The sequence below is a fragment of the Triturus cristatus genome, chromosome 7, assembly GCF_964204655.1.
Source record: "Triturus cristatus chromosome 7, aTriCri1.1, whole genome shotgun sequence".
Taxonomy (NCBI): Eukaryota; Metazoa; Chordata; class Amphibia; order Caudata; family Salamandridae; genus Triturus; species Triturus cristatus.
Genome location: NC_140590.1, coordinates 1325604209 through 1325628156, shown reverse-complemented (window position 1 = coordinate 1325628156; position 23948 = coordinate 1325604209). Strand labels below are relative to the sequence as shown.

At 44.9% G+C, this 23948-nt stretch overlaps 1 protein-coding gene across 3 annotated transcripts in view; it reads right to left on the bottom strand.

Annotated features, from left to right (window-relative positions):
- Positions 1-13599: 13599 nt before the first annotated feature.
- Positions 13600-23948, bottom strand: part of RABEP2 (rabaptin, RAB GTPase binding effector protein 2) — a 530397-nt gene continuing 520048 nt past the window's right edge. For all 3 annotated transcript variants that reach the window (XM_085618941.1, XM_085618942.1, XM_085618939.1), the window contains one exon: positions 13600-16736. In XM_085618941.1, coding sequence (XP_085475067.1) covers positions 16635-16736 — 102 coding nt within the window. In that variant the 3' untranslated portion in view covers positions 13600-16634. The remainder of the gene's footprint in view (positions 16737-23948) is intronic.

The window sequence follows — 23948 nt, the reverse complement described above, 5'->3', positions numbered from 1 at the left end:
GGTCCCTTGGGGTGACTATGCCGGTAATCTTCAGTGGATCTTCTGCTGGAGGTAGAGGCTACAAGTAACCCCAAGCACAACTTCAAGAGACGTTGAGAAGTCATTGCACTTGCAAAAGTGCACGGTGACCATGAGTTCCGGTTCCATGCTACTCACGAGGGCGGCGGGTCTCAGCTTTGCTGGGGACTTGGGTCGGCCTCTGAGATGTCTGCAAATCCTCTTCCTGGGCTGCAAATACTTCGGAGTCCGGCGGGAGCTTCAGGAATGCAGACTGGCAAATTGCTTCGTTGGTGCCTGCCAAGCAGGGGAGTCTCTCCTTGACCCCAAGGGAGATTTCTTCAGTCCTCTAGTCTTTAGTAGAGCGTCAAAGTTCCAGGATTCAGCTTCAGAGTTTCGTCCAGGGATATCTAAAGTTCTGGTTACAGAGGTTCCTTACTTATACCTAAGGAAGGGGTTGGACTAGCTCTGGGGACCCACCTATGGGAGGGTTTGGAAAGAGGGGTGGCTACACCCATTTCCTTTGTCCAGTTTAAAGCCAGATCAGGGGCCGGAAGCCCCTGAACCGGTTTGAGCTGGGCTATACACAGGGACACCAAATGTGCCCCCAGTGCAGGACTTCAAAGCACTCTGAGAGTGCTCCCACCAAGTCCCAATACACATCAGCCAGTTTGGGAGGTGGTTACACCTCCCTGTGACAGGAAACCTATTGTCCAGGCCTCCCCTGCCGGAGTTTCAGTCAGCAGCAGGAGGCCAGACCCGTGTCTGTGGCTGCAGCATCCGTTTTGTGATGCCAGGGCTCTGTTAAGTTTCTACCGGATATACCAGTGCTGCCATGTCTCTCCCTCTAGAAGGGTGGGACCATACTCCCACACCAGTTACTGGTGTGGGGGTATGATTCCAAGGTGTGTGACACCAACCACAACATGTTTCCGTGCAGCCAGTCCAAAGTTAGCATTTACCGTTTCGTTATAATGCACTTAAGAGTACATGGTCAGGCTGCACCACTGACAACCCCGGAGAAGAGATTCCGAAGGCTGCAGAGGGGCTCAGCTCATGCCTGGGCACCCTCTCACATATAACCAAGGACTCTGCCTTCAGGATTGTTAAGGCTTGCCATAGGAGTAACGGATAGGTTTGTATGTGCAGTGATAGGTGAGGTATAGTGAACCTATACCTCTAAGGGGTGCATGCACCACCTTACCCAGGCTGCAGTAGCAGACCTGTGGTGTCATTTTGGGTGGCTGTCCAGGGGTGGCATAATACATGCTTCAGCCCCTGGTAGGCCTCTGGGGTACCTATGCCCTGGGTACATAATATACCATATACTAGGGACTCACAAGGGTACCTCAGGATCCAATCTGCAGTGTACCTAAAGTACATGCAATCAATTTAGAGAGGAAGCAGCTTGGCTGGGGTCCTGAATAGCAGGGTCCCAGCCAGACTACAGTCGAAAAACAGTGAAACACCAGCAAAAAGTGGGGGTAAACATGTGAAGCAGATCGTACTCTCCTACATAGGTCACTGCTGGGACTTTGCAAATATGGCAGCTGGTGGTGGTTGGATTTGTATTGCCACTGCCACTGCCCCTCTGGAAAGTTGGGATGGGTACTGTCAGTCTCCACGGGGGCTGGGCTAACTTCCATGATGACTGGCTTGTTGTCATCCTCCTCTTCTACATCTGACTCCATAACTCTAAGGCTTTCTGGAAACTTCCTTTTCCCTAGCCTCCTCTGAGTCGTTTTGTGGCATGTCTCACTCTCAGACTGAGGGGCCGAATACAATGTCGGTAGGAAACTCTTCCAACCGCCTCAGTCTCAGAATCGTTTCCGACCGACTCGGTTTTAGGGAGTCCAACCGACCGATTACGATGTTTCCGAAAACCGTTCGGTCGGACTCCCATTAACTTCAATGGGAGCCTGTTTTCCGACCGACAAGACAGGCTCCCATTAAAAAAATGACTGGTTGTGGAAAAGCTTGCACCCTGTGGCAGGCACCCCATTGTGCCTGCCACACCATGCATGGTTGTAAAGAGGGGTCCCATGGGTACCCGTATGGGCCCCAACTTGGGGCATATGGGTGAAGGGGTGCCTGCTACGCTTCCCAAAGTCAGCCTCCCACAGCCTTTTCTTGTCAGACAGACCGATTCGGAAAGGCTGTCAGAATCTGACATCGTAATCGGTCGGTCGGAAACAGTGTCCATAGAGCAGTACAATTTGGCTACAAACGACTCGGGGACTCCAAGTGCCGATCGGAACAGAGTCAGACATCCCGAAAGGTTTCCCTGCATCGTAATCCGTTGGTCGGAAACTTCTCCAATTCGGTCAGAAACATAGGTTCCTAAACGGTTTAGGGAAATCCGATTGTCAGTCGGAATCTTTCCGACCGACATTGTAATTGTCCCCTGAGACGGGCTCCAAGTGGTGTCTAGAACATCAGAAGGAAGGCTTGAAGAAGATGATGCACCACTATCCTCCTTTTTCTAGCTGGATATCTGGAAGTCAATGGATCTTCTGGAGCAGATTGCTCACATTCCTTGTGATGAAGCTTAATCTCTTGAACTGATTCTACTTCGGGAGGAACTACTATTGGCATTTGTGGCTGTGTTTCTTGATGTTGTACAACAATTGGATAATACTTTGGGATGGAGATGGAAGTCAATTTCAACATCTTTGCTCATCTGCGCTGCCGTGATTAGACTGGCTGCCTCTACGACAGACATGGGCTTGGGCCTAGATTGTGGTGGGTCCACTGATTTGGGGGTGCTGCTCCCAGTTTGCTCTCCAGAGGCCGGTGCGGCAGGCACCATTTTTTGTTTTTTAATAAAGATTTGGGGCAACATACCAGTGGCGGTGGCGGTAAGCTCCTTCTCACTGACCACTTTCTTGGTAGCAGTTTTAGCACCTTTCTTTGGAGCATCTTGAAGATGTCAGAGAGCAGTGGCACGTAGCGTCACAAGTTGATGAGATGTCTGTGCTGTGTGGGGCACTCATGCATCATGTCATGCACGGGCCTTCTTTATGACATCTCTTGTGCACCTAAAAAAACAATTAATGTTGTTGTGCACCTATAGCACACATGGGGCTGATTGAAGCCAGGTGTAGTGGAAAATGCTATGACCAAAAGAATAACATTTCAAAAATCATACATTTTAAAAAAAATATTGAAAACATAAAATATATAATGTACCAATTCATTAAAAAAAAAAAAAAAAAAAAAAACATTAAGATGAACAAATGAGTTAATAACCTGATATCTCTTTGCTCAACCATCCATGCAGTCTATGGCAAAGGGCCGAATTTGGTTGGATGCACAAAATGGCTGCCAGCCAGTACTACATTGCCGTAAAAAACAATACTGAGCAGGAAAGCATTGGGAACAAAGAGAAGACATGCAGGCCTATAGGAAAAGCAAACTGGCTGCTTAGCCTACACCAAAAATGGCCTGTGTAGGAGAGTAGGATCTGCACCTTATGTTGCCCCCACTTTTTTTCTGATGTTTACACTGGTTTCTGGCTATAGTCTGCCTTGGATCCTGCTAATAAGGGCCCCAGCCTCTCTGTTCTCTCTAAACAACTTGGAGAGCATATTAGTTGCACTAGTGATTGGATACGGTGGTACCTTATGAGCCCCAAGTATATGGTACCTTAGGTACCAAGGGCATAGGTACTTCACAGGCCTACCAGGGGCTGAAGCATGTATTATGCCACCCCTGGGAAGCAGACTAAATCTGACACCACAGGCCTGCTACTGCAGCCTGGGTGAGGTAGTGTTAGCACTCCTCACTGAGATATAGGTACACTATATCTCTACCTGCACACACATATAAACCTATCAGTCACCCCTAAGGCAGGCCCTATCAATCCTGAGGGCAGGGGGCTTGGTTTCCATGTGAGGGGGTGCCTCTGCCTGAGCAGGGCCCCTCTGCAGCTCTCAGAGTCTATTCTCTGGGGCTGTTTGTGAATGCGGTCAAACCATATACTCTTAAGTGCATTATGCCCTCGCGGTTAATGCTAACTTTGGAATGGCTGCATCAAAACATGTTGTGTTTGGTGTCAAATGCTTTGGAATCATACCCCCACACCAGTAGCTGGTGTGGGAGTATGATCCCACCCTTCTAGAGGGATAGACATGTACCTACTGTGGAAACACGGTAGAATCCTGAAGAGCCCTGGCATCACAAAATGGATGCCACCAGTCACAGACACTGGGCTGCCCTCCTGCTGCTGACCGAAACTCGCAGTGGAGGAGGCCTAACAATAGGCATCCTGTCACAGGGAGGTGTAACCACCTCCCAGACAGGGTTTAGTGTATTGGGGCTGGGTGGGTGCACTCCTAGAGTGCTTTTAAGTCCTGCACTGGGGGAGCAGTAGGCTCCTCTGTGCATATGCCAACTCAAAAACCGGTTCAGGGGCTACCTGCCCCTGCTCTGGCGCGAAACTGGACAACGGGAAGTGGGTGTAGCCACCCACTCCCCTGACCATCCCATAGGAGGGGTCATAGAGCTAGTCTCACCCTTCCTTATAGTACAAGTTAGGGAACCCTTGCCATTGCAAACTAGATATCCCTGGACGACGCTCTGAAGAAGAAACCTGGACCTTCGACGTTCCACTACCTTTGGAAGACGGAAGAAGATCCTTTGGAGTCAAGGAGTGACTCCCCTGCTTGGCAGGCACCAAAACTTTGAATCAACGGTCGCAAACTTTCCCGCTCCTGCCGGAGTCCGAAGCCCCTGCAGCCCTGGAAGTAGATTTCCTGACTTCGCCGAGGCCATTGTGAGTCCCCAGCAAAGCTGAGGCAAGTGGACCCTACGAGTGACGAGGAACCGCAATCCCTGGGTACTGTGCACTATTTTTGAGTGCAACCCCTTCACGACGTTCTACGAACTTGTGCATTGGACCATGTATGGTCCAAGCCTCCAGCAGGATTTCCCTCTGAAGATCAGAGGCCTACCTCGTCCCGAGTGACCGTGGGCTCCTTGTGAGTGAATCCTCCCGAGGCGTCTTCGCGATCCCTTGCCGGTTGGCTTGTGGGTCCCCAGAAGACTTTTCTACAATTCCAAAGGGCTCCCCTGGTTGCTTCAGGCCTGCCCCGACTTACCCTTGCTGGGTGAGTCCCTTAGACCTTGCTGGTCTGCGCCGCGGACTTTTTACACTTTCCACGAGACTTGCTGTTACCAAGGCTTGTTGGCTCCAATCTGTTCACCGGCAATGAAGTAAGCTGCAGACTTCGTGGGACACGCCGAATCCATCTCCTGGTCATCGTCGACGCCTCCTGGACCTCATGGCTGAAGAGTCAAGACTTAGATAATCTTCCGGTGGGCCAATTTCTGAGATACCGTAGGAACTGCTCCTCCACTTCTGACTATCTGCGGCAATCAGAGGTTTTGAGTGAGAAATTGATTCAACGTTCCTATCCAAAGAGAATCATTACCAGAGCACGTAAGAGGGCCCATAATACACCTAGGGAAGCTCGGCTTGAGAGAAGTCATAAGGAACCAAAAGAAAGTTTACCTGTGGTCCTGACATGTGACCCTCTGTCTAGTAAGATCAGGCAGATAATAAAGAAGCACTGGTCACTTTTATCTACAAGTAACTTTCAGATGCCACAGCCTAGATTTGCGTTTAAAAGGACGCAGAACTTGAAGAACAGATTAGTACATACGAGACCTGTCCATGATAAGAGGAGTGTCACTCTTGCCCCAGGACACCATCCCTGTGGTGGGTGTTCGGTGTGTGAGCTGACGGAGAAGCCAACTGAAATTACACTAGGTAGTGGGAGAACCTGGTTTCTTCGTCAGTTCACTAACTGTAACACATGTCATGTAATATACAGACTTACATGCCCATGTGGGTTACACTACATTGGTCTAACATCCAGAAAGGTCAAGGTGCGCATACAAGAACATCTAAGCACGATCAGGGCAGGCAAACTTACTACACGCCAGGTACAACATTACCATGATCATCCACATCACTTTAAATCACTAAAATGGGTTGTTTTGGAGAAGGTGTTTGGTGATGTTGGCGATGTGGAGAAGAGATTGGCAGTGAAGGAGGCTCGCTGGATTTATTTAGAGAAGGGGGACACTGTTGGTCTTAATGACCAAATTGAGTGGAATAAGGTCAGTAGGTAGGCTGTCCACCATATGTCTAGTACAACATCAGTGTGTGATTCAGGGTCCGCAGCAGTGGACATGAGTTTATAAGACACTTTGAGTGAGTTGAATGAAAGTGTCTGTGTTGACCCCGGCCCTTGCATTTATTGCTGACTTTTATTTCCATATACTACACACTGGCTCCCAGACTTTAATTAAATGGAGTAGGTTTGATTTAAAGAGTATATGCAATTAGTTTTGGGATGAAAGACTAACTGCTACATGAGGGGCATCCCCGTTTCTTTGGTTATCGCTAAGGAGATGATACTAATGTTGAGGCAGTGAATGTTGTTCATTTGCTTGCAATATGCTCAGACAGTGCTGTAGTTTTTGCCAAGTTGCTGATTCTGAGTAAAAATGGAAAAAACGGGGCTTATTTACGGACTATTGTTGCCCGAAATAGTGTCCATCTGCATTATCCATTGGTATTAGAAACAGTGCTAAGATGGCCGCCACACTCCCCATACTATTTACACTGGATATTGGGACTCTCAAAGTCTCGCGATGCACGAGTATGGAGTGTTTGAAAGCGGATGCGGCGAGGCGGTAACTCGATGCTGGGTTGAGTTACCGCCCGTGTGTAAAGGTATACGGTAAGCGTAGGGGCTTTGGAGGCTCTTTGAAGATCTCGCTTGATGATCGAACGCTGTACAGCTGCTCTATTTTTTAAATTCTTGGGGCATCATGTGCGTGGCTTGAGTTTCAAATATTGGGTTGAGACTCGGCTCAGGTTTTAAAAGCGCCGGCAGACATGCAGGTCATTGAAAGTTAATTTACATTTGCTTGACTTGACATTATTGCGGGCATTGGTTGCATTTTTTTTTAAATGTGCTTATTTGAAGTGTACAGCAGCTCGACTTTTTGAAGATTGGAGAATACCATTAACAGTTTTCAAACGTGCAGGCAGATATGCAGGCTATTGCCTGTTGGCTTGTACATGAGGAGAACTAGCATTGATTGTGTGGAACGAGTGGCTAATCATAACAGCAACGGTGCGCTGATCTGTGTGACTTACATTTGCGCGATCCTGTATGTACTTTTTGGTGTGGAGCAGTTGGAATAACATCGTTTTTTATTAAGATGAATGGTGACGGTGTGGAAACTGGGGATCAATCCCCGTCATTATTATACTCTTTTCACAGATGCAGGCACTAGCAACGGTTGTGCTTTTTTGAACAGGGAGGCGAAAGCAAACAGGTTATACGCCCCTGTGACTGGTTGGGAGCTGGTATGTGGGCCCAAGGCTCCGACTAGGTAATATACCTGAGTCCAGAGTCATGGAATTTTCCGTGATTAATTGTGAATACACATAAGAGTTTTTAATTGTGGACATCCCGTTGAACTAACTAAGCTGTATGTTGTCTCTTTGTGTTCGTCAGTCCTTTTTATTGTTGTGTGTCCAGGGAGGTGATCTTTGACCTCTATTGCCCTGATGAATTTGCCACAAATTAATTGGCAATGAAACATGTTGGCCGTCATTAATAAGGTATTCAACATGCTGTGTTTTTAAACAGTGGGATAGACTCCTAACAAAAATAAAAAGTATATTTGTGAGTCTAACCCCTTCTTTGTCTTTGTTGGTACATCCTTTGTTCCTGTTTTCACAATACACATTCCTTTTGTTGTGTGTTTGTCTTTCTTTGCACTGGACACATCACTTTTTTCTTATGAGAAAGCTATCAATGATGAAATAAACGTGGGCAAGCTGGTGAGAACCAACCAGTAGCTCCTCTGGTGGTGCGCACGTGAGATACTTTCTCTTTCTTTACACATTTTTTCACCTACCTTTTCTGATAATGAGGGTGTGTGTATAGAGTGAGTAAAGTTGTTTAACTAATCTGTGGACTGACCTTACACTTTGTTTCCATCTTTTCTGTTGCCGTTGAAATTTTAAATATTGGTTGCACACTGGATGGGGTTATACCATATGATTTAATGGGTACTGGAGGTTTTTGATAAAGTATTCTTTCCTCCACTCAGTCCAGACTACATAAAATTATGCTACATGGTGCCAGTTCTTGTTTGTTGAAATTGAAGAGTCAAGACACCTGTGATCACCTGAAATCATCCGACGACTGTGGGCATCCAGCTTCCTTGCCCCGGGTCACTGCAGAGTGACTTTGAACACTGTCCCTTCTGCTTTCAGGTTTCTTTCTTCTGAATCCAGCCTTCGATTCCACCGGACACTTCTCCTGTCTTCACAAGCAGCAAGTCTTCTTTGGCTCCCATTGAAAACGACGCCGCGACCCGACATCATAGGACACCTATGCACCCGGCTTCCCTGGGTGAGGTAACTCCTGCATTACGGTGCTCCTGTGTGTGTTGGCTCTAGAACTGCTTACCCTGTAAGTGACTTGCTTGTAGACTCTCCCGAAGTATCCTCAAACTTTACAATTCCAACCGCGACTAGCTCCATTGAAGTCTATTGGGATCCGCGGCTGTGTTCTCACACTGCATGCGTCTCCCGTGGGTCCTTTACTTACCTGCCTTGGGTGGATTAGTGAAGTCCCAGCGCTTCTGTAGGCCCTAGGCCTTGTCCCTTTTCAAGTCGTTGTTCCTAAGTCTCTTTTTTAGTATATGGTCTGGTACGCCCCTAGGGCCCCAGCCATATTTGTGCTTAATTTATTGTGAAACGTTGATTTGTGCATATGTTCCTGACTTCTAATCTCATAAAGAGATTAGTAGAGTGTGTCTAGTAATAAATACATATATATTTGATATATATACCTGTGTGGTGTCCTTTCATTTAGTAATTCAAGAGATTATAAGGTAACACAAGCTGCTTTACATTCCTCTAAAGACTTAGCCTGAAGGCTTCTCTCCACAGCTACCACTAGGATAGCTTTCTTTAAAAGGTTGTCTTAAACCTATCTACCATAAGAGTCGAATTGGACTGGTGCAAGGTGGCCACTTTAACTAGTGACCAGCATATACCAGGCCAACTTCTCACAAATAGGCATCCAGAAATGTTACATCCTCTCGACATTGTCCTGACTCGAGTCATGGTTCTTATACCACTTTTTTAGTATATGATTTGTGTAGTTCCTTTTCAGTTAATCTAGACTAAAGATTGCATTCTGGTAAAACAAGCTGCTTTACACTTCAAGACTAAGCCTGAAGGCTGCTCTCCACAGCTACCACTTGGATAACTTTCTAAGGTTGTCTGAGACCTCTTAAATCAACATCAGGGTTGCCTGGACTGGTGCAAGGTGCCCACTTACATTAGTGCAAAAACAACAGTTAATGGACAGAATGCAGAACAATGTCATACATTCACCCCAGTACAGAGATCTGGGCCTAAATCCATCGTTTTTTTGCTCACCATGCCGTTCGAGTTTAAACCCAGCCATATGCAAATCAGTCTTGACCCTGTGCCTCAAGGGAACAGTCCAGCCTGAACTGCCAAGCCAAGTCCTCCCTGGACTGGAAACAAGCATCCTAGGACCGGTTTCGGGGTTTCACCCCTCTTTAGCCAGGATAGCTTGATTCCAGTGGCATGGAGAGCACGGAACCCACGTCTGGGTATACCTTTTCCACTCAGGGTGACAAATGCAAAAACAACAGTTGATGGACTGAATGCAGAACAATGTCATACATTCACCCCAGTACAGAGATCCGGGCCTAAATCCCTCCATCCATCATCCCATTTGGTATCGCTTTGTTCGCCCTAAGTTGGCAGGGTATGCCCAGACGTGGGTCCCTTGATCACTTTGCCACTGGATTCAAGATAGCCTGGCTGATGAGGGTTATGAACCCGAAACCGGTCCCAGGATGCTGGTTTCCGGTCCAGGGAAGACCTGGCTTGGCAGTTCGGGCTGGACTGTTCCCATGAGGCACAGGGTCAGACTGATTTGCATATGGCCATGCCTGAACTGGGGTAGTGGAGTGAGCTAAAGAATGATGATGGATTAAACCCAGATCAGTTGGCTAGGGGTGAGTGTTTGATTAGCTCAAACGCTCCTTCCATCATCTCCTTTGGTATCACTTACATTAGTGGACATCATTTACCAGGCCAGCCTCTCACACCCAGTGTCCTAGACTCCAGAACAATCTTGCAACACTGGGGAAACAGCAGCAGAGATGACAACGACTCCGGAGTGCAAGGGAGAAGATGGGGGAACCGCAGTGTCTAAAAGCGGTGCTGACCAGTTTTGGGGTGTCGTCGTATCTACTTCCACCCCTACGACCTCGTCCGACACGCCCGGCGTCACAGCTGCAAGCATCACCAGACTGTGCAGTGACGCCATGACGACTCCTGGAACGGAGTCAGGGATCTCGACTGGCACCGAGGGCGAACCCGCAAGTGTGGACCCAGTCCGACTACCCTCTACCTCCTTGGGGCTCAAAGGTGCTCCAGGGGAAGACATGGACCCAAAAATGGCATGTAGAGCATAGTAGTATGTCTGCATTTGAGACATAGTCGCCCCGGCTACCGGAAAAGGAGGGAGGCAGGGGTCGACCCCCGTGCGACCTCCTCAGCTAAGGAACAGGAGGAGCTGGCAGAAACTATGTCGCAAACGGTGAGGCGAAAGCTACCGTGACTTTGATCCCTTACGACTGAATTTTCCCAACGTAGGTGAGCGACGCCCACGGGAATGGTTCTGTGACTGATCCCGGCCAAGAACCTCAGAGCGGGAAATAAAACGACATAGCGTAGACCCAGAAGACTGGGAGAACAGCACTGTCAAAATCTTTATCCTCCTCTCCCGCAATGCCTTAGGCTTCAGGTGCTTACAGGCATCACACTCCTCGAAGTCATGGTGCTCCCCCAGGCACCACATGCTGATGGAATGGGGGTCTGTAGCCATCATCTGTAAAGCACAGGACTTACACGTTTTAAAACCTGAAGGCATAGCCACACTGTCCCGACACCAAAAAGGCGTTGAGGTAGGCCCAAAAACATCCCGAGGAACCCCTGTTCTGGATCCGCATTGCAGTGCCGAAAAGAAGTAACTGATGCCATGGGCACCGGAGGGGACTTATGACTCCATTAATGTCAGAACCGGAGTTGACATCAGTGCGGAGTAGTATGATGCCGCCCCCCCCTCACCCCGGCGCACGGAGGTACTGCTGAAGAAAACTTTTTCTCGATCCAGTCTGGCACCTGGGGAGGATTAAAAGTTAAGGAATCTGAGGCTAGATGTCTCTCAGATTACCTCTGTTACCGCTGGAAGTGGATACGTCCGTTTGTCTGAACATGGGTGTGACCCGCTTTTAACTGCCCAGAGGATTCTGAAAAGTGACACCTCAACTAGAATGGTTTTTGCTGTAGCTGCTTTTTGGCACAAGCTTGAATAGATTTTGTCTCGCTCAGCTCTTTGAACAGTGGGACTGGCCATAAAGTATTTCATTTATGTACTATTTATGGTAAGAATGCTGAAGCTATATTGATATGTTGAACCTTGCATATCTTCCACTTTCTAATATTGCACTGATAGATTGCCAAACTAAATGCACTTAGAAGACTTTGCACTTTAGTAACTCTGGATTGGTTCTTTTTTAGATTTATTGGCCAGGTGTTGCAAACATATATTGTTTTATTCTATGATGGGGACATTAAACTTTTTTAGCCTCTATCCTTACAAAACTGCATTACTAACTGTATATTTTATTAAGAATCTAGACTTTCATGTTAACAAAACAAAGCCTTTTATTATGTTTGTTGGAAGAAGCAAAAAGAAAGCAAATGTTATTGAAGACAGGAAATTTTACATTTTAGATAACTTTTCATATCTGGGCATTGTTTTTGACACTAACCTAAACTGGAAAACAATGGTGACATCAAGGGCAACACAAGTGAATAAAAGCATAGCCGCAATTTTTAGGTTTGCGACAAACTTGGGCAATAAACCAATACCACAGATGGTGAAAATGTATCTGGCAAAAACTATCTCTGTGACAACGTATGGGCAGCAATCTAGGTTATAGCCAACGTGGATAGCCTCCAAAAAATAGAGGACAGGTTCACTAAGAGGTTATTGTCTGTCCCAAAGGCTTGCATTATTGTTCATAAAGAACTAGGCTAACCTTATATTACGGATACAATTAAACTGGCCCCTATGCTACTTTGGCTGTCGTTATGGAAACGGAAGGTGGTCCAGCCAAACCAATATATCCTAAATGAAAATATGAAATTTGATTATCCATCAAAATTCTCATGGCTATATTATACAAGGTGCACCCTTGAATTCTTGGGGCTAGGGGACCTTTAGATCCATCCTGCTTAGTGTGAAACCTTCTCAAAGGTGAAACAAAAAAAATCCTTTTTAGAGAAATGTGCACAAGATAGACGAAATAGAAACAAATACAAAGCCACAGTAATTGCATACAAGAAACCCTTGTGTTGCACAGTCCATCATCGTATCTTACCCTTATTGAAAATAATCGCCATCGTTATATACTCACAAGAGTTCGTCTAGGCTATGTAACAATAACGTTGGGCTATCCTGCAAATGTGTTTTCCTTGAATCAACTGGAATGTTGTCCATGTGATTCCTGCTCAAAACAATCGATTGCACATATTATATTTTTGTAAATTTTACGCAAAGGAGAGAAAAAGATTTATCATCCCTCTTTTGAACAATTTTTGCTTGCGTAATTACATTACTGCATTGTTTCTTATGCTACAACTAGAGACACCTTATGTATTTTCTGAGATGGCTTCATTTTTTATGTGCAGCCTTAAAACCCCGTAGCTTAGCGAATATATGATTAATTTAAAGTCTTTGTGCAATAAGTCTAGAAAGAGTAATCGCACTGTATAGTAATATTAATGAACTTCTTAGGATTTTGTGGAAAAGTTTTAAGATACATGCCTTTTATGCTTATTTATTGAAATGTCTTTTTCTTTGTATGTACTTTTTATGCATTTGATTTTAAATGAGAAATAAAATCTTGATTGATTAAACTTGTTTAGCCAAAAAATCTATTAACAAGCATATGAATACAACGCTTGACCAGACCGATAAAGAACAGCCTATGGATGCTTACGAGTAGTCTCTTTTTGCATTATTAGCATAAGCAACTACATTTAAAAACAAATCTTACTCTTTTTTGTGTGATTATTTCAAAATGATATACATATGTGTATTTTTTTTTTCTATGGATAATTTGTTGGATATAACAACCACATAATGTACTTTGGAGGCTGAAAGTCACTAAGCTACAACACAATTTAGTACATTAGTGTCTGCGATTACCAAATAGCGATCCCAAAAACTAGCTTTTTGGTAATTGAAAACACAAATGTTAGTACATCTGGCCCTAAGTCAGTTATGACCATGGTACACAGAATGACCATAGCAAAAGTGATCTAAGGTTGCAATACCTTGGTAAATAGGCAGGAGTCGAACAGAGAGGGGATGGCTTCACTTTCAAACTTGCTTACACCTGTTATCAATTTCAAAACCCAACGTAATAAAGACAAACAAATGACAAAAAAAATTCTAAAGTTAAAGTATATTTTTTTAATTTTGTTACACTTCTTCGACAGAGCTTCACGACTTTCAGAAAAGTATAACTTTGATAATTTAAATATTTATACTTTGTAAAGCATGACAAGCACATTATATTACTCAGAAAATATGTTTTTATGAATGAACATTGTAGGACAGGTCATGAAAATTTGAAGGTATGTAGGTTTTGGTCGTTTAGTGTTCTAAATATATGCATTTAAAAACCAAATTACAGGCAAGAGATCGCAGAAATAGCATCATATCATATGCAATTAGTAGTGATACACGGGGGCTGGTTCACAGAAGTATGTACGATTACGGGAAATAGTACAACCGGAAGTACTCCTTTACATAGACTTTGTGTATTGCCCCAGAAACGTAAAGCTCCCTATTAGTAAAAGTGAAAAGAGGGAACTGTCCTTTCAATTTATACTAATTGTTTATGAATGGTCCCTAAGCATTGCAGAAGTTTGGGGACAAAGGCATATAAGGATATGTAAAAGAGAACTACAGGATTACTTCTTTACACATCCTAAAATTATTTTTGTGAATAGGTTCTTTAGAGTGTTCATGATCATATTCATATGCAATGTCTTCAATGCTGTCACACGTGGTGGCATTTATAATATCCCTGATGCTGTCATAAAAAGACGTGACGTGATGACATTGTCAACACGTTTTAAGTGGTAATTAAAGTTATGCGTCCCCTTAATGACCTGCATATGACAGTAGTTCAACTTTGCTTGCCAAGTTTAACATTCTTTAATAACAGTTTGAGGAAAATGACAATTCAAATTTGTTGTCACATTTCACCAGTCATGAAGTTTAAAATGAATCCACCCACTTTATATAGTGCATTATCACAAGTTATGTAGTCAAATAAAACGCTTAATTCCAGCCAGTATTTAAGCGATGTGGAATACCAATCTGCGGCTCCTATTTAGTGGAAAAAAGGCAGTCTGCATACGTTTCAAGGGTGCTGTTTATTCACGTCTTCTATAGACGTACAACTCTGATTTTCAGTCACAACACACTTGGGCTGTTCATCGAAGTGCACCCTGAGGGAGATATCCGTAGACAAATTGTATTTTCAAAGGCTTGATGACTAACACTGATAACCCTGACCTTTCACTAGTTGAAACTACGCAGAAATACAAATTTAAAGCAGTTTGAAAGAGGAAATGTGAGTGTGGGAATTTTATTTCTAGGCTTCAATGCACAAGAGCCATGTAAACATGCTCACACCAGTGCTAAGTAGTCTTGGGGTTTGGACTTAATAGTGGACGAAGGTGCAAGAGAAAGCTCACACATTACTAGGTTGTTGCGTGAAGAAGGTTTCTGGTGAAGGAGTGGATGACCCGTGTGAAGGAGATTAATTAAACAGATTATGCAACGGTATTTTCCAGCAGTTAGCATTTAATTAATGCTTTGGAGTAAAAAAGCAGCATGAAACACATCACCTACATCTCCTTTCTTAACTCATCTGAATACTTCTAACAATCTATCTCCCTATGCTTTTAGGGGGAAATCTCATGGTTGGCTTCATGTATGTGTAATGTCAAGATTGTAGAGATATCGCTCCAAAGTATCAAAGTTATCTCTTCAGAACTGTGTCTTGATCATGCAGATTCTTGTATCCCTTCTATAATGCCGTGGGCTTCGTTATACTGCAAGCATCAGGAAGGTAGAGAACTGCTACAAGAAGGCACCCAGAGGTGCATGCAGGATATTTTGATCTGTGCCATTCTTTCATCGACATACAGTATAGTGCATTGGGGATCTTGTATGAGAGTCCTCCCTCACTAATTCATCTGGTATGGAATCTCCAACGTCCCTAAAGACACAAAGGCACTGTCAGTAGGGCAGAAGCTTCCACTGCTGCTCCCAGAGTTTGTACGATGGGTATTTCACATGTGCTTTAGGAAACCCTTTATTAGCTTTGACTCCAATATGTATGTTCAGCTTGCTTCATTCATTGGGGTTGTCTGGAGCTATTAGGAAATTTCGATCTCTATCCTCCCAGAAGAGCCTCTTTTAAGTCACCAACTGGGTCAACAAACCCGATTTGTAAAGTGAAGACTTTTGTGGTTCTCTCGGAGGGCTCTAAAAACCTAATGAGTCATGAGTTTTTATTAAGATGAACTCTCCCCTCAATCTTCACAGATAGAAGCTCTTGAAGCCCTTGGTCTGGTTATTAGCTCAATCTGTAAAATGGTCTCTGCATTCCCAGTGAGGGGCGCCCCTCAGTCCTTGGTTGCAAAACAGACCCTGTCGGTTAATGAACGTCTCTCTTGCACTTCTCAGGAGGTGTCCTGTCAACCCCAGGTAAGTATTTCTTCTGACCATGATTAGAGAGGGACTTTAGAAAAATATGAGTGCTTCCATATTCAAATATTATGCTCAATTGATTGGGTTTACACACTCTTACGCTACAGATCCTGGGCATCGTGATTACAGTTATGCCAGAGGTCACATGCGCCATTCACGACCTTTGCAAATATCAAAATAAAGGGCATTTAAACATTTTGCTAACACGAGAGAGAGAGCAATTCCTCCTTTCTTCCGGTTGATTCAGTGCCACTACCTTGTTACCATAAAACTCTTTTCTACCACACTCTAATTACTGTGTTTCTCTAACCTATGAAATCAATGCATCCTGGTATTAGCCAGGTGCCTATTTACTATTTAAACCCCTATCACCCAACCCTCTCCCTCATACCACCTCTTAGGACACAGCCCTCCACTAAACAATTAGCCCGTGTCTCCCGTACACCAGTGCCATTCTTCCCAACTCCCTTAGTGCCCTTGTGCTTTTATAACCCATGCATTTCCCCTCCACTCTTTGCACGTTTGTCCCTCCCATTTTATACAAGCCATCGCAGTGGATCCATTGATATGCCTGTTATGGATTAGCACCTCCTACAGTGCAGTATCTTATGTTCATTATAGCAGATTGTCCATCCATGTGCCTTGGCAAAGCCGCCAACTCTCAGTGGCTGCAGAAGGTCCTGCCCTCGCCAGTGTCTTTCATGTGTCCTGGAGCTCGCGCACATCTCGGAGCCGAGCGCCATCCACAATGCTCTTCACCTGCTCCAGGGTGTTCGCTTGTCGAATCTGTTCCATGCTGACCTTGAGGGAAAGAGGGAGGTGTTAAAGAGGCAGGCCTAGCACTCTGTATCCTTCATCATACACTTAGCATATCACATTCACTGCTGTGGTACTTACCATCAATCCAGGGAGAGAGAAAAGGGTCAAAACAGTGTCTCTGAGTCAACAATTTGATTAAATATTTATTTCACGCATTTTACCTCATCATCTATCCACTCAGCAATTTTCTTGTTGAACCGTTGGCTAATTACAAAAGACCCGCAGTGTCCATGTTTGGTAAGTAAGTATGAGAAAGCCAGAGATATACCACGAAGGGATAACAATGACCTATTACTACTAGAATCTTAGTTTAACGTGCTAACAGGGCTTTGGCAAAGAGGAAATCTGTGTTTGATGGCTGCTAAACCGCTCAGAAGCTACCTCAGATATGGGATCTAAAAAGAGGGCAAGACCTACAGGTTCAAAAATAGAGCGATTGAATATGAAAGTAATTTGTTTTAGGATGGAGGTATTGATTGCATTATGTACGTTCTCTAGCACACAACACGTTATATGATGATAAGGGTGCCTCCATTTGCTCGAGAGGTCAAATATTTATGATAACGTGCACACGTGGTGGTCTGACCAAGTTCTTGACAGAATTAGAATGATCATGGCCGACTGTTTCTATTATTAACTACTCTATCGTTAAGATGTATTGCTTCAGTAGAAGAACTATTATTGGAGTACTATGAACAGGTAACCGAATTACTAAAAATAAACAATTTGTTAGCACCAAGCAGAAAGTCATCTAACATACAATCATTCTTTAAGAAAGAACAGTGATCCAGAGCTTTGCAGGCTCGACTCAAACCCCGGTCTTCAAATCCGGTCTACCCGAAGCCTGTAATTTGTAACTTAAGATCAGAGGCTATGGTACTGCTATTATTTAGTAGTCATTAAGCCAGCTCTATATGGTAGAATATTTACTGAATTAGGTGCGCAGATAAATGTTGCATGCTTGCACAGACTGACAGTGGGAGAAAAGGTGTGCAGGATGAGCAGGTACTAAACATGGCAGAGCATGGTTGGCTGTAGGTGTGCAAAGAGTATACTACAGCCTAACTGTATGTCAGTGTGTGCAGGGCAATGGTCGAAAAGTGGTCGGCTAAAAGTTAACTTTTCAGTACCCTGATAATAGCGTGAGCTCCTTCAAGTCATTGTGGGCTCCTAAAAATAAAGTAGTCTAGCAGTAATCCGTTTGCTGCCCTGCTGCATCCATCCTTACAGCGAGATTCGCTTAGCAACACCTACTTGGAGGACCATCGTTAATACATTTGACGAAGCTCATAACAGAAGCAAAATTGTGGAAACACCATAGACCCAAACGCTGATGGGTGCATTTAGCCCATCTTGCTTTTAAATGATGCGTGAATTTTCTCGAGGTACTAATTGAATGATTACTTGTCATAATGCACACCCTCACAATGGGTTTCCCAGAAGTGTGCTGGGGTTTACTTAGAAATGTTTCAAGATATTTAAAAATGTTACAATAAAGACCTGTTACAAAAAAGATATTTAGACATATAATGTTTATCCACGAATCTGGATTAATAAAATTAAAATTGTTACAGCTGTCCAAAAGTTCATCTGGTCCATTACGAGGGTATACAAATGAATTAAAGTTGTTCATCTAACTAGGCAGTAAACCGGAGTCATGTCACAAGCGGGTAACAGTGTAGTCACAGTATTTGTTGTAGCATGCCCTAGCGTTACATGAAAGCACACAAAAGTGTGCATCATTTCAAATAAAAATGGCTACCACACAGCAGTTTATACCACTGTTCAGCTGAGGGGTTCGTTGGTATACTGAGTTTGTAAAAAGCACATATATAAGAAATTCTTCAAGGAAAGTAATATTCTGCCCTGGGGATATGCCCGCAATTGTGTTCAGCACTGAGTTGATGTCTGTTAGGACGGCGGACATCTATACATTTTGTGGGAACCCTTCCCAAGGCGGGAGTAAGGTACTACGCCACGATAATGGTCCACACTCCGTCCGCAAAACTCTAAATCAGACCCTATATTACTACATGGTGACGTGCAGTCCAGCTACACCTGGGCAGAGAGCCAGGGCAGAGAGCCAGCAGCAGCGGGTCCGCGGGACTACATCGAACAGGCTCCTTTCCTCTCGGGATTAGCCATGTCGTCACCTGCCAGCGCCTGGAGGCGCATTTAAGCACCTGACACACCCTGCACCGCGGGACGCGCAGTCAAGCTACACCTGGGCAGAGAGCCAGCAGTAGCGGGTCCGCGAGACTCCGTCAACCAGGCTCCTTTGCTCTCTGGATTAGCCACGTCGTCACCTGCCAACACCTGGAGGCGCATTTAAGCACCTGACAGACCCTTTAGCACGGGACGCGCCCGGGCAAAGCTCGGGCCAAGGCAGGCCTGTCCTTGCCCATCACTGACCGGAGGTGGCCGGGCAACCCCTCTACCATCTGTTGTCAGGCATTTATAGCTATTTGTGGCTCCACTTGACTCCCAACGTAAGTGATGACTATTTTATAGCCTGCTGCTGGAGACTGAGCTGGGGGGTGCTGGGAATGTTGTATAGTGGTATTCAGATTTTATAACTGCCCCCTGCCTGTGGTCCGTGGTTGGGGCATGTCTAGGCAAGCCTGTTGACCAAGCTCATTATGGGGAAAAGGAAGTGAGCCCTTACAGGCTCACCACTTGATACAACCATGGGTACTATTGACTCTTTGCTAATAAAGGCAGTGGGAGTAATCTTGAAAGAAATTGATAAAGCTGAGAGGAGGCTTTCACAGGACAGGCCTGGAATAGCTGCATTGACACCAGATGGGAATATGGCACTGGTAGCTGAAAATGTCGCTGAAAATGGAGCAGGCGACATTTTGAGCCAGGGGTAGGAGGAGGAAGTAGAAGAGGCTGGGGCCCAAATCAGAGTACCTGTTTAAACAGCATTGCGGCTGGCTAGATTACACGGAGCAGGGCCACGTTGCTTACTACTCGCTGTGTAAACCAGAGTGGCCCACCAGCCCCGAAGAGACGGATGGTACAGAGGAAAATAGCTCCCAAGAAGCCGGGAGAAGACACCAAAGGCCCAGACTCTAGGGGTGCCAAGGTTTTTTCCAAGGACGCTGAAGAATTGTGGGGGTCCCTTAAAGAAGAAATTGTGGCATTAGTGTCTTATCTTTTAAAGGATTTTCTAAGTGAGCTATCAAACACTTTTGTTGCTATAAAGGCTTCACTCTCGAACATTGAAAAATCTTTTCCCTCGGCTGACCAACCTATGCAGATTGCTGCCCTTAAGTGTAATGTCCAACAACAATCAATTTCTCATGCTACCCCACCTGTAGAGACATGTACCGAGTCCCAGAACCCTTCAGCAACTATGGGTACAACAGGACTGGGGGGGGACAGGCTATGGGGATGACTAGATCTGGTCAGCTGGCCTACCCAAATAGGAAGCCGACTGAAAGAGGTGCCCATGAGGGACCTCAACATCATGGTCGGCTGGCCAGTGGAGTCACCCAATTTGCCTACAACACTCGAAACTTGCCAGTCATAGAACTCCCGCCAGCAAGCTGTCCTTACACAGTGGTTTTAGTGGGGGTACCAGGACGAGAGTACACAGGATGAGTCTAGTGTCCAGTTTATTAACAAGGTAACCCACTGGTTAGGTCAACACGTTGGGTTCAACACCTTGGACCAAAGATACATTCTGATGGCCAGAAGGGTGGCGTGAATCGGCAGGTCTAAGAAAATATTACCTGGGGATAGTGTGATTGTCACGCTTAGGTATCCGGAACTGGCCCAGAAGATTTTGCTTTCATCTTCGCAATCACTCATTGGAGAATCCGGGATTAAACCAGAACCACAGTTTTTTTTTCTTTACAGACCCCTTCCAAACTTTAATTTCCCCAATGTTCGGTTATACAGGAAGCGGGCACTAGTGGGGGGGGGGGGGGGGGGGGGGGGGTGTCACCCGAATTCAAGAAATGCATTTGCACCACTGAGGGATTTGAATGATATAGATTGACTCTCAGAGGGGGCGAGTATAGTAAGAGTGGCTAGCAAGCGGGTGGAACACATTGAGGAATCAGGTAGGAGGGCAGAGATCAATGCTGGGGTAACGTACGAAATCCATTATGAGCATTGGGATCAAAGCGAAAGGAGGTCTCCCAGAGTAGATAGGGCCATCATCGACCCTTCCGGTCCCCAGGAGAGGCGAATCATGGGCGATTTAAAATTAATTTCGTGGAGCGTGGCAGGTTTGGCGAGCAAGTTTCGGGATGAGCAGTGGCTCCATTACATCAGAAATTTCCATATAATCTGTATACAGGAAACATGGGAGCCAGTAAACACCTTCTTTTTAGAAGGTTATAAAACTTTCTTCAGTCCAGCATTAAGGTCTAGTGCAGGGAGAGCTAGGGGGGCCTAATTATGTTTGTAGATTTAAGGATCCAGGGGAGGTGGAAGCCCATGCTATGGGAGTCGGATGTAGTACAGGGTTTCACATTTGTAAAGCAATATTTATCGTTTGGCATTTATTAATTTTCTATAATGCACAGTCAAACTCGCAGGGATTAAAATGCCTGGATGAATTAAGCAACAGATTAGAGAAATTACAATTTGAAGGCCGAGCCCAGTCACATTTATTATTAGCTAGATTTTAACTGCCACCTGTGTCCCAACTTGAGAGTGACTGATTGTGACTGGTTGTCCCGCTCACTAAATAAGGGGCCACACATGGAACACACCCAGTCAGGACGGGAGTTGAGTGTCCTTTCAAATACTTTTGGTTTAACCCACACAATGGATCTGATTGTACATCCATGTGCCCCCTACTTATAAGGGCAGAGACTGTGCGTCATTTATTGATTTTATCTTTGTTTCCCACATAGTGAGGAGGTTTATTACCTGTTTTAATATTTGTCATAGTATATTCAGTGATCATAATCCTGTAACTATATCACTTGTTGCCCCCCGATATTATCCGGCATCGCATAGATTGACGGGGGGGAATGATCTCTGCAACTGATCAAGGCAGGCGGCTACGTTGGGCGCAGGTCTATACTGTTGCCTTCGATAACTCCATTTTTAACAGAGGCAAGTAGGAGATAAAGAAATGTTTAGATCCAGAAATACAGGGCCGTGAACTAGTTCAGACATTTACAGCTATTGTGCAACTAGTGGGTAGCCTATTAAAAGCACCTGCACATTCATGTTCTAGGGATGCGCCAAGATAGCTTGATGGGCAATGCTCGCAGGCCCTTAGAACACTAGAGGGCCCTCAAGCAATTACACAGAGACAGGGGACGTATTGCGACCTGCCGCAAAACTTATAAACAAGCAGTTAGGACATGGAAGCGCCAACTGCAACTAAAGGCATGGGAGGATTTAGATGAGGCTGTTGAGCTAAAGAACTCGATTTGTTTCTGGAAGGTCATCAACAGCCCATGTTTTAAAGATTCTAATAACCCGAGCCTAGCCCATAACATTTTACCAGAGCAGTAGCAGGTTCATTTTGAGGGACTGTATAATCAACCCCTGAGAGTGGACGAGCCGCAGACATCGACTATTGCCCAGAGTATGGACGCTATCTCTTTTACTTTAGAAGAGGTGAGATTAGGAATAGATTGTCTCGCACAGAATAAAGCCCCGGGACCAGATGGGATTCCACCTCACCTTTTCCGAAGTAACCCAGAGGTATGGGCGCGGATCTTGGAGAGGGTATTAAATGCAGCAGTTCCAACAGAAATGCCTTTATCATGGTCTACGGCCACCATTGTCCCGATATTTAAGAAAGGGTACAGGGATAGTCCACATTGCTATCGCCCAATATCCCTTATTGACGTGACCGCGAAGGTCCTGGGCCAAGTGGTATTGAACAGGTGGGCAGAGATCTACAGAATAATAACGGATGTGCAATATGGGTTCCGTGCGGGGTAAATCCGCAGCAGATCAATGTTTAAATCTTCATCTTGTTACTGCGAAGTGCACAATAGCTAATTCTGGGACGCTTTATTTATCCTTTATGGACCTTACCGCAGCTTTCGATCGAGTAAATCGTTGTAAACTTTGGAACCTTATGGGATCACTCAGGGTGGATCCGACTTTAATTAACATCCAAATGGCATTACATTTAAACACTTCTGCTGCAGTAAGATACACGCAAGAGGGGAAGACCAGAGATTATTTCAAGTGTCTGTGTGAGGTCAGACATGGCTGTATTTTAGCTCCTTTTTTATTTCCATTATAAATCAACGGCCTCGATTCGGCATTAACCGCATTACAAGCAGACACCCCAAAAGCCAAAAGTAGGCTCAAGATCAGTTCCTGTTCTGCTTTATGCGGACGATGCGGTCCTCCTTGCTTGCACACCAAAGGGCTTGCAATTTTTACTTGATGGGTTCGTAGGGTTTATGAACGAGATGGATCTGTCCCCTAACTTATCAAAATCTTATATAATGGAAATAGGGAAGAAGAGCAGGAAGTCAAACACCTCTACATTAGGCAGAGATATTCTTTGGAAAGTACCGACCTTCTCATATCTAGGTATTCCGTTTGATGAAAAACTGAGTTTTAAACAGCTATTAGAGGGTAAGTGTCTCGGTTTGACGAAGTCCACTGGAGCGACTGCAAGCTTTGCTTACAGATTAGGCAACTGGTCACCTGGGACAATCTTAAAATTGTATAATTCCTTCTGTAGTTCTAAAGTTTTATATGGAAGCGAGGTCTGATGATTTATGAGGACAAACAAATTACAAAGTGACGAAAATAGTTATTTCAGGTGTCTGTTGAAAATCCTCCAGAGCACCCCTGCGTTAATTGTCCACGAGGAGCTGGGGTCTAAATATATTTCCGACTTGGTGGCAGTGAAACCCCTTTTGTGTTGGATGAACATATGGTCCAATGAGGAGACAGGTTTTAATAGGCAAGTAATTCAGGCCTGTCTCTCTTTGGACCACGCATTAAAATTCTTTGGCTGAAATATGTAAAGGAGACTCTCACCATACTGGGTAGAACATATTTGTTCTCTCCTCCAGACAAGGTGTGCCCACGGGACAAAGTGCCTATTAAAGATCTGTTTTTTAAATGTGCCCTGGCACAAAGGGAGGAAAATGAATTGAAAAAAACCACGGTTAGAAATTACATCCTAGTCATGTCAACACAAAGTATGGACCCATACATAACCCTCATAGCCAGCACATATGACAGATTTTT